Here is an 11,719-nt window from a genome sequence, read left to right as displayed (position 1 = left end):
ATTTTTATATTTACTTAAAAAAGGTAGGCCTACGCCTCGTTACTTTGACTTTCATAGTATCTGTTCGAAGGGGGTGTCAGGTTTAAATCTTTGTGGTGATGTAAAGAGGGGGTCGCTGGCTGCAACAGCCAACAACAGCCTGACAAAGCCCCGCCCATCAGCAGACTTGTGAAAACTCTCTGAAATCTGATTGGGCTACAGCAATGACGAACTACTTGATGTCGTCTGTGGATTGAACCGCAGACCTGTCAGTCATCAGCCAAAAACCAATCAAACTCCGTGTTTCATGTCTGCCCCGCTCCCCTGGTGACGTATGGGTCATGTGATGTTTGTGGCCCGCAGAGGAGCTAACGGAGCCGCGCTCACGGACGCTCGCAGAGGCGGTCATGTCGGTCCCAGTGGGCTTTAATTCTTGAAAAAGTCCGCGGAGGATCAGCTGCTGAACGGCGAACACGCGCTTACAGAGACTCGGGAGCGTACCGCGCGTGGATCAGCACCGGGACCGCGCGGCTCACATTAGCCGGCCTAGCCGGACCTGCGAGCCCGTCTCCCAAAACAAGAATGGGGTCTGGCTGTGCGCGGGTTCGCCTGCTGGGAAAGTGACCTTTGCTTTCTGTGATGGATCTAACGAACCACCCGGAAGGGGGGGGCGCCGTGATGATGATGGAGGCCCCGCAGGGGGAGCCGGGGAGGAGAGCCGCAGACACCAACGGAGCGGGCTCGGTCCGGGAACCCCCGTCCCCGGTAATCGGCACCGGCTCCCGTTTCCACCCCCACCACCACAGCCTGCAGCAGCCCCCCCGGGAGCCGCAGCCGCATCTTTTCGGGGAGAAGAGCACCGACTCCCCGGCCCGGAGAGGCTGCCCGCTCCCCGCCGCCGAGGAGGGGACCCCCGCGGGCGGCGGTGCCCCGGTGGTGGTCGCGAGCGCCACGGACGCGGTGGAAGACATCCGGAAATGCGGCTACCTGAGGAAGCAGAAGCACGGACACAAGCGGTTCTTCGTACTCCGGGCCGCCGGGCCGCTCGGCCCCAGCCGCCTGGAGTACTACGACAGCGAGAAGAAGTTCCGGAGCAGCCTCCGCAGCGCCGCCGCCGCGGGGGCCCCCGGAGCAGCCGCGGCCGCAGCGCCTTCCCCCCCGAAGAGAGTGATCTACCTGTCCCAGTGCTTCACGGTCAACAAGCGCGCGGACTCCAAGAACAAATACCTGATCGCGCTCTACACCAAGGACGAGTACTTCGCCATCGTGGCCGACAGCGAGCAGGAGCAGGAGGACTGGTACGTGGCCGTGAGCGCGCTGATGAGTGAAGGCAAGCGCGGCCATGTGGACTCTGATGACCTGGATGATGGGTACGGTACCGTCAGCCCCGGTACCGTGTTCAAGGAGGTGTGGCAGGTCAATGTCAAACCCAAAGGACTGGGTCAGACGAAGAACCTGACCGGCGTGTACCGTCTGTGCCTCTCTGCCAAAACCGTCCACCTGGTGAAGCTGAACTCAGACAACCCCTGTGTCAACCTGCAGCTGATGAACATCAGGCGCTGTGGACATTCAGAGAGCTTCTTCTTCATCGAGGTGGGCCGCTCCTCTTCAATCGGACCCGGGGAGATCTGGATGCAGGTGGACGATTCGGTTGTGGCCCAGAGCATGCACGAGACCATCCTGGAGACCATGAAGGCCCTGAAGGCTTTCGCCGAGTTCCGGCCCAGGAGCAAGAGCCAGTCTTCGAGCTCCAACCCCATGCCCTTCATCACCACACGCCGCCACCTGGGCAACCTGCCTCCAAGCCAGACCGGTCTCCAGCGCCGATCCAGAACAGAGTCTGTGGTTGGGACGCCTCCATCCAGTAAGAGTTCTGGGGCGAGCGGCTACCGCTTCCGGACCTCCAGTGAGGGGGAGGGAACCATGAACCGGCCGTTCCGCTCGGCCACGGGGAGCCTGGTGCATCTGAACTCTGCGCGGGCCCTTCACGGGCGCCAGGAAGGCGGCGGCGGCGTCTCTGGAAGCAGCGGGGCCGCAGGAAGTTCTGGCACCAGCAGCGGGCGCTACATGAAGGCCGTCTCCGGGACGTCCTCCGCCTACCACGCCCGCTCATCCTCCCTACCTGTCTCCCACTTCCCCTCCACCAGCAGCCCGGTCAGCGTGTCCTCCAGCAGCGGCCACGGCTCCGTGTCCGACACGCTCACCCGCCCATCCAGCGCCTCCATATGCGGCTCACCGTCCGACGGGGGCTTCAACTCCTCAGATGAGTACGGCTCCAGTCCGGGGGACTTTCGGTACTTTAGGGTGAGGAGTAACACGCCCGATTCTCTGGGCAACACCCCCCCAATCAGAGAGGAGAGCTGTCTCAATGATTACATGGCCATGGGCTGGAACCGGGATGTTTTTGGCGGCGGGGGCGATGCCTCCCGCGAGGAGAGCACGTCGACAACCGAAGACGATCGCCTGTCCTCCTCGTCTCTGAGGAGGAGGACGCACTCTTTCTCTAGATCTGCAGGGGGGGCGACCGGAGGCTGTGGGGTGGCTGTCTATCAGAAGATGACCCAGACCAACCTCTCGTTGGATGAGGGCTCGGATGTGGCGCTGCCCTTTGGCGCCGGGCTGCTCCGGGGAGGGCCCTCCTCCTCCACGTCCTCGCTGCGCTCCGACTACAGCTCCTGTTCGGAGCACAGCCAGCAGAGCCGGCCCTCCACCCTCCCCAGGACTGAGGCTGCCGCCGAGCGCCCCCCCCTCTGCGCCAAGGAGGATAGCGGTTACATGCCCATGATGTGCGGCGTCGCTGCGTCGCCACGGGACACCCCCCCTGACTACATGCCTATGCAACCCAGTTCTTACCCCCAACACAACTCCCAGTCCCCCCAGTTTCACAGCCGTTCACCCCACCGCCCCCCTCAGCCGCCCCCCTCTACAGACTCTCATGGCTACATGATGATGCTCCCCGGGGGCGGGGCCTGCTCCTCGTCGGCGCTGCCGGCCTCTCCCAGTCCTCCCGGTGCATCTGGAAGCTGCAGAAGAGGGGAGGGCGAGAACGGCGAGTACATGGACATGTCGTACAGCAGCGGGCACAGGCTCTCAAGTGCAGGTGGCCCCCCCGAGGTCGCCCCCAAGTCTTACAGCCCCTACTTCTCCCTCCCACGGTCCTATAAGACCCCCACCAGAGACCGGGAGGACGGGGAGTATGTGCCCATGAGCTCCCCTGCCAAGCCGGTGTCCATACAGGAAAAGAGGGTGGTGGGGGGTTGTAGCACCTCCACCCCCTCTCACCCCCCACCACCTTACGGCGCTCACCACACAACCACGGCGCCAGCTGAGCGGCGCGTCCTGCGGCCCACCCGCCTGCCTCTCAGCAGGAGGAGTGTCCACGGCCCGCTCCAGGCGACTGAGGCCTCCACCTCAGTGGCGCCCCCCAGCTACTCTGAGGGCCCTTCCAGTCCTGGGGAGTACATCAACATCGAGTTTGGAGATCAGTTTCCTCACCAACAGCAGCCTCCTGCCTATCCTCTCTCTGCCCCAGACGAAGAGACCCCCCTTGGACCCATCAACCGCTGCTGCTCGCCCCCCCACCCCCAGGACTACATGAGTGTGGAGGTGGGGGGTCTGGGAAAGAACCAGTCACCCAGGCCTAGCCTTGTTGCCCCATGGAACCCCCCCAGCTATATCAGACCTTTAGCTAGCAACACAGGAACGCATGGTGGGGGGCACTGGAAGTCAGTGGGAGAAGATTACACTGACATGACCTTTAACCTCAGCGGGGGTGGGAAAGCCCAGAGCCCAACAGCTATGCTGCAGCATCTCTGCGTGATGGAGGGACATTACAACCACGGTTTCTCCTCACCCGCTTCTAACCGGGCACCCGCACAGGAGCCCAAAGTGGTACGAGCTGACCCCCAGGGCAGAAGAAGACACAGTTCGGAGACGTTCTCTTCCAGTTCCACCCCCGCAGGAGAAGGGCTCGACTCCTCTCCCCCCCACCCCTCACAGGCTGACCCCACAGCCCACTGTGAGTCTTACCTGGTGGGGGGACAAGCTTCCAGATGGGCCAACTCGGCCTCCTTTGACTGCGTGTGGATGTCCGTGGAGGGGGTCAGAGACTCGCCACCCCACCATGCATCGCCAAGACCCACAGAGGTCGGGCCCCCTTCTTCCTCCACGGAGGCCAGATCCGGCAGAATGTGCAGGAACGCGTCTGCCGGCTTCCAGAACGGACTCAACTACATTGCCTTGGAGTTAAGGGAGGAGGGGGCAAACGCGGAGACCGCGGCGTCTGGAGCGACCGGCACCAACGGGGCCGCAGCTGGAGAGGGAGCGGCGTCTGAGAACGGAGCCTATGCCAGTATAGACTTCACCAAAACGGATGGAGTCGCAGCTGCCAAGGGTGAGTGGAATCCTGCCAGTTCACCTGTTTTACCTGAAGCTTGAGCAGTTCAGGTTAAACTTTGTATAACCCTTGTGCTATATTATGGGGTCCAGATGACCCCACCCTTATATAGATGTGTGACAAATGTGGATGAAGGTGGATAGGATCTTATTTCTGCCATGGATACCAGTGAAGATAAAAAATCCTTGGGGGGGGGGTCCGCTGTCTTGTAGGGTCCAGATGACCCTACTTTTGATGGAAACATGCCTAGTCAACTCATTCAAGCAAGCTAACTGTTTGATAGGTTTTTGCTAAATTATATCATCTTAACCCTTTAACATCGGAGCGTTGGACTACCGAAACTCTTCAACCATTTACGGATTTAACGTAATTCCAGCGGGTTCTAAATCAGCCTTATGGTGCCTTTACTCCGAACGATGCAGGTGCGTCAAATCCGCGTCTGCCGCCTCTCTTTTGACGCCTGTCAAATTTACTGCTCAACACCTCCTGGCGCGGAGCAACCGCCAAAGTTGTTCTGGAATTCATTTGTTGTGACATCATGGGTGATGTTGAGCGAGTAGCTTGGGTTTATATGTTTTGGAGAACTCTAAAGAGTCACCGGCAAGCAGATCACTGTGTTTGTTTTCACCACACCTTTCAGAGTCTCTATGTTCTGTGTGCTTCACTCGTGCTGCGGAGCTGCACCTGAGGGGTGTTTCAAAGTAACTTCCGTCTGTCTGTGGTCTAGTTTCATCTCTAACCATAGAGAGGGGGAATAAAAATAAAACGGGGCATGTTTTTATAATTTTCTCGAGGAAAATATGAAAAACATAATAAGCACATAGAGCGAACCCGTGCACTGCAACAGCACACGCGGCGCCTCTCCGGGCTGGCGAGCAGCTAACTGCCGGCAGGCAAGCAGGGACCCGCAGCCTGGACAGTAAATCTTGTTAGATCTGCTGGTCGCCTGAACAACAGCACACGCCATCAGCTCTGCTGGAACCGGGCGAGCGTAGCTCACTATCTTGCTAAGCTATCCACCAGCCGTCTGGCTAGCATAGCCGTCCATCCAGCTCAATGAGCTCTGTGACGGGCTAGCAATCCACTCAGGGTGTATCCCGCCTTTGCCCAACAAGTAACTGAGACAGTTTCCAGAAACCTAGCACCCCCCGCGGGTTGATAAAATACATGGAAGATCATGACGAAAATCCTCGCATCTAGTCGCCATCTTGAATGTTTACTTCTACTCTTTGATCTAGTCACTGAAAACGTCATGTGGGTCTCTGATTGGTTGACACGCTGATTGCGCCGTGTCCGAATGAATGCACCATTATGCTAATATGCAACACTTCACTGTTTACTATATGCAATCAATGTAAATAAGATGATTCTCTCTCAGAGAAAACCATCTTTGCACCAATAGAGCCAGTTTATACTTCATATCATAATTGATTGAGTCTCATTGTTTGCAAGTTCACAGTCAATTACATCATCCGCGATTGGAATCTTATAACCGTTGCGCAATCGCGTGCATCTTCCAGCGTTTGACTTGAACTTTTTTGAGTCATTAGAAGATGGGATGGCAGAGGAAACTCAATCCAGATAATTGTCATTTACACCTCCACAGATTTTAAAAACAAGTCAGCTATTAATGCACAAGAATGGTCAGATACAATTTTTCATTTCCAAAAGTATTAACCCTCGTGCTCTCTTATAGAGTCCAGATGACCCGACCATTGTAATGATGTGTGATTCCTCCAATGACAAAAGTGGGCAGGATTTTATGTCTACCATGACCACCAGAGAAGATTAAAAAAATCCTTGGGGGAGGAGTTCAGCGTGTGGGGTCCAGATGACCCCACTTTTATATAAACAAACCTAGGATAGCACAAGGGTTACAAACTAAATTTTCACTGCATATTTACTCTTTAACGAAATTATATGGATCTACATTCGATTACGATATGGAGCAGGAGGCAAATAATTTCAAAGTTAACTTTTTTTTCTAACCCTTGTGCTATCCTAGCCATGACGTTGGGAGTGGGGTCATCTGGACCCCACAAGACAGCACACTGAACTTTATTTTTCAATGATTTTTTATGTTCACTGGTGCCTATGGCAACATGGAATCCTCTCCACCTTCATCAACATTTGTCATAGGATGGATAGCATGTCAATGTAAGGCTAGGGTCATCTGGACCCCATAAGATAGCACAAGGTTTAAAAAGTATGCTTTCTTAGTATGTTAAGGCTTTTAAAAAAAACCTAAAGTACCACCATATATTGTGATAGATGCACCATTAATTAAACACAAGCTTATTTATATAGATGTGTGGATCTTCAAACTACCTCTAAACCACTAAAATTCTGGGGATAATTTATTAATCAGTCTTGAAAAGTAAAAAAACGCAGTTTTTAGCCACTAAGGAGTTTCAATGACAGGTTTGTTTAAAATGTAAAGAACACTGATTCTAGAGGCCTAGATTTGGACACCCCTGAGGTTAACAGTCGAAGAGCTATAGTAGGTCAAAAAGTGTGTATTTGTAGTGTTTAAGGAGTTAAAATGTTAAAAAATTAAAGTAATATTGATTCCACAAAGGGAAAATGACCTAAGGTTATGTTGAGGTGTCATTTTTTTAAGGATAAACATGTCTTCATTGCTTTGACGTCTGTAGCAAAACAATACACATGAACTCTGTGTTCTTGCAGAAGGAGAAAAACAGGGTCTTGATGATGTAAAAAAATGACAAGTTTTTGCTTATCGAGTTACCGGAACAGGACGACTTGCTAGGACTAGTTAACTCTACAGCTGACGTGTTACCAGTACGGATGTTCCTGAAATCTGGCTTCTTTCTTGTTTGAGAAGCTTCCTTCAAAGCTGTTTTTGTCATTGACTGTTGGAAGTGTTGGCCCGCGGGGGCTTAGGCTGTGCACCAAACACGCCCCCCACCCCCATTAGGCTTGTGTCCTGCAGCTCGGCGAGCACGCAGGGTTTATGTTGGGTCACATGTGGACCGAGCCACCCAAAAACATGCCGCGTTTTGTTTGTGTCAGCACGAACGCAGCCATGTTTGAACTCTTTTGTCTGCCGTACGCCGGCCCCCCCTCAGAGCCTTTTATACAGCCGTGTTCATTCATGTGAGCCTGCAGGATCTCCTGCGGCACGGCGGGGGGGACTGTCATGGCCATTCTATCAGGGGGACAGTGGGTTTTGGTGAGCCTCCTTTGCACTGAACCAGTTTTGGTTCAGATCCAGGTGCTGACTGCTCCAGTTCTGTGGTTTGCACCACCTCCGTAGGTCTCCTGACTGTCTTTTACATGTCTTTTGAAAACTTGAAGAAACTTGAACCAATTCAGTCAAACACGAAGTTAGCAATGTGATTAGTGTAAAAAAAACGATAGTTTATTTGTAAAGTTGGAACAAGTTTGAAGGGGAAGATCCATGTAAAGGTCTTCATTGCGTTGTGCTCCTACTCCAGCATGAGGTGTTGTGTAACTGACGTCACAGCTTTTGAGAATCACTGGTGAACCACTGGTATGTTTGGGGACATGTCCGTGTCTGTTCGGCCGACGCTGGTGCGTTCAGGGACACGTCTGTTTGTTTGATTTGTTACACCACATCCAAACTTTGTCAGAAAAGTGCAAAAAAACAAATTTTAATATGTGAGTGACCACCTTCCCCAAGTCTGGAGGGGGGAAGGGTTATGTAGCACATGAGGGGGGGTGAAAAGCTCTTCTAAATTTACAGCTCTATTTCCGGACTGAAGTGGATTCAGGGTCCACTCGTAACAGAAAACTGTCCCCACTGTATGTGTCTGTGTGTAGACACGGCTGTGTATGAGTGTTTGTTTATGCATGTATGTGTGTGTTTGTGAGCATTAAAGTCTGTGAATGTGTGTATTTGTTTGTGTATACATGTGTGTAGGCTTCTGTTTGTATGTGTGTGTCTGTGTTTGCTCATGTTTGTGTCTGCATGGTTGTGCATGTCTTCTAGTGTGTTTGTGTGTCAGAGTTACTTGGTGTTTCTGTTTAGATCTGTGTACATGTGTCTGTGTGTCTGTTAGGGCTGCCACTATTAGTCTTTGCTTTATATTAAATGGAGTTAGTGTAGTAAAGCTGAAAGTTATGACATTCTGCCAGCTTTTTGGACTATTTTGACATTTATTAAGTTTTTTTAGGCTACATGCTAGCTGTTTTGGCTAATTTAGGATTTTTTTGGTTTTTCAGGCTAATTTGGAGTTTAGCTAATATTTCAGCTACATGCTAGCTGTTTTGGATAATTTAGAAGTTTTTTCAGGCTAATTTGGTGTCTAGCTAATATTTCAGCTACATGCTAGCTGTTTTGGCTAATTTTGGATTTTTTGTTTTTTTTTCAGGCTAATTTGGTGTTTAGCTAATATTTCAGCTACATACTAGCTGTTTTGGCTAATTTAGGATTTTTTGATTTTTTTTTTTTCAGGCTAATTTTGAGTTGAGCCAATATTTCAGCTACATGCTAACTGTTTTGGCTAATTTAGGATTTTCTGTAGGTTTTTCAGGCTAACCTGGAGTTTAGCTAATATTTCAGCTACCTGCTGCTGTTTTGGCTAATTTAGAATTTTTTTTAAAGGTCTTTCAAGGTAATTTTGAGTTTAGCTAATATTTCAGCTACATGCTACCTGTTTTGGCTAATTTAGGATTTTCTGTAGGTTTTTCAGGCTAACCTGGAGTTTAGCTAATATTTCAGCTACCTGCTGCTGTTTTGGCTAATTTAGAATTTTTTTTAAAGGTCTTTCAAGGTAATTTTGAGTTTAGCTAATATTTCAGCTACATGCTACCTGTTTTGGCTAATTTAGGATTTTCTGTAGGTTTTTCAGGCTAACCTGGAGTTTAGCTAATATTTCAGCTACCTGCTGCTGTTTTGGCTAATTAATATTTTTTTTCGTTTTTTCAGGCTAATTTGGAGTTTAGCTAATATTTCAGCTACATGCTAGCTGTTTTGGCTAATTTAGGATTTTTTTTTTAGGGTTTTCAGGCTAATTTGGAGTTTAGCTAATATTTCAGCTACATGCTGCTGTTTTGGCTAATTAATATTTTTTTTAGTTTTTTCAGGCTAATTTGGAGTTTAGCTAATATTTCAGCTACATGCTAGCTGTTTTGGCTAATTTAGGAATTTTTTTTTAGGTATTTCAGGCTAATTTGGAGTTTAGCTAATATTTCAGCTACATGCTAGCTGTTTTGGCTAATTTAGGATTTTTTAGTTTTTTCAGGCTAATTTAGAGTTTACCTAATATTTCAGCTACATGCTAGCTGTTTTGGCTAATTTAGGATTTTTTACGCTAATTTTCAGTTTAGCTAGTATTTCAGCTGCATGCTAGCTATTTTGGCTAACTTAGGCTTTTTTCATTTTTTTAGGCTAATTTGCCATTTAGCTAATATTTTAGCTGGCTGTCATCTTCAACTTTTTCAGCTATCAATTTTAGCATTTTAAGCTATCGGCACTAGCATCTTTAGTGGCCAAATCCAGCTTATAACATTCACACTAGCATTATCACAGCTGATGCTACATATCTAGTTTTTAGTTAGTTTAAAGCTAATGATGGTTAAGATGTGTGCTTTATATCCAGTTTACGCATGACCCGATTAGTCGACTAATCGGAAAAAATAATCGGTGAATAGTCGACTAATAAAATAATCGTTTGTGGCAGCACTAGTGTCTGTGTTTTTTGTTTATTGCAATTGTGGGTCTTTTTGTATGCATGTCATTTTGTGTGTATTTTTGTGAGCGTACATCTGTGTGTGTGTGTATACGCATCTATCTGTGGGCGTGTGTGGAAGAGACTGTGGTTTTGTTGTATATTTGTGTGTATTCTTGAGCATCTGTGTTTGTGTGAGTCTTTATGCTGCGTGTGTTTGTCCACATATGTGTTTTTGTTTTCTAGAGTGTGTTGAGTCTGTGTGTGTATGGTTTTGTGTTTCTGTGGTTGGGTTTGTTTGTGTGTGGATTTTTGTGTTTGCTGCTTTTTTTTTGAGTGTGCACCTGTGTGTTTGTGTTTGTCTATAGGTGTGTGTGTTGGATTCCATATGTTTGTTAATTTGTTAGTGCGGTTATCTGTGTTTGTGTGTCTCTATGTATCCTTGTGCATTTGTATGAGTCTGTGGGTGTGTGTTTTTGTTGATTACTTGTGTTTATGTCTTCTCGTCCATGTACATGTTTTGCTTGTGTTTGTGTATCTGTGTATGTTTGTGCGGGTGTATCTATTTTTTTTTTGAGCATGTGACGCTACATTCACTCCAGGCTTGGATGCGTGAGCTCAAGCGACTTCTTTCAATGAAAAGTCTTGCATGTAAACATGTATGTGTGTGTTTGGGCTTCAGGTTTCAACACTCTTGTGTTCACCTATAGCTACACTTGTTTTTTAGCCCAAGAAACTGTTAAACCTTCAACGTGAAACCGCATATGTTTATTTAGGCCTGAATAACTTGTCACTACAGAAATAAATTAGAATTGGGAAGAACACGCTTAAAAAAAGAATGGTTATTCTGACAAATAATGATTGCTGCAGCAGGTACTTCCTGTTTGGAACGCCAGGGAGTGAGTCCAGTTGTCATATACAGTCAATGGTTGGACATTTAAGGTTAAATTTATGACGTCTAATGTCCTGCTGTACCTGTCCCTGTGGGTCGGCGGGGTTATCTGACCCGTGGCAGACACAGCAACTGCATTCCAGCCCCCCCTCCCGTGTTTTTTTTTTTTTTTTTGTGGCTCATTGTTGAGGCTGACAAAGCCCGGCTCTGCTGGAATAACCCAGCTCCACTGCCTGGGTCATTCCGGGCCATGGATGGACCTGTGGTTCTGCTCAGTCGGGACCCCGGATGTTGAAACATGATTAAAATTTAAAAAGACCCTCCCCCCTTGTATGAACCTGCACACCCACCTGAGCTTTTTGTTGATCTCCTCTCTCTCTTTTTGTCTCTCAGACTGAGCCACAGGGGGGCGCTGTGTGCTCCACCTCCCTCCAGCCATCACCGGGACCTCCGATCCCGCCTTCATCATCCTCACCTCGCCAGTGACCTCTGCCTCCCCCTCCCTCCTCCTCCCCCACGGGAGGACCTGCTGCCTCGTCGAGACAAGAGGAACGTTTGCTGTTCATTTCTTTTTAGTGTTTTTCTTTAGTTTCTTATTTTAAAGACCCCACCCCCCCTCCACTGCTAACAGCCAGGTGAGACTGGGGGTGGGGGTGGGGGGGTAGCATAATTGCAAATTATATTTTTATTTGACCCCCCCCTTAACAAAAAGGGATGTTGAGGAAAGGCTGCAGCCTTCCATGCATTCGTTTTCTTAAATCTTCATTTTCATGGTTTTCATTTCAATGTAAAGAAACT

The 11,719-nt window shown here is 49.4% G+C and overlaps 1 protein-coding gene across 1 annotated transcript in view; it reads left to right on the top strand.

Annotated features, from left to right (window-relative positions):
* Positions 1-308: 308 nt before the first annotated feature.
* Positions 309-11,719, top strand: part of LOC112156084 (insulin receptor substrate 2-B) — a gene marked incomplete in the record, with an annotated part of 12,173 nt that continues 762 nt past the window's right edge. The window contains 2 exon segments of the mRNA XM_024288239.2: positions 309-4,372; positions 11,315-11,719. Coding sequence (XP_024144007.1) covers positions 619-4,372; positions 11,315-11,319 — 3,759 coding nt within the window.

Source organism: Oryzias melastigma, linkage group LG18 (assembly GCF_002922805.2).
Source record: "Oryzias melastigma strain HK-1 linkage group LG18, ASM292280v2, whole genome shotgun sequence".
NCBI lineage: Eukaryota > Metazoa > Chordata > Actinopteri > Beloniformes > Adrianichthyidae > Oryzias > Oryzias melastigma.
The sequence above is the reverse complement of the archived record's forward strand: the minus strand, read 5'-3'. Positions and strand labels throughout refer to the sequence as shown.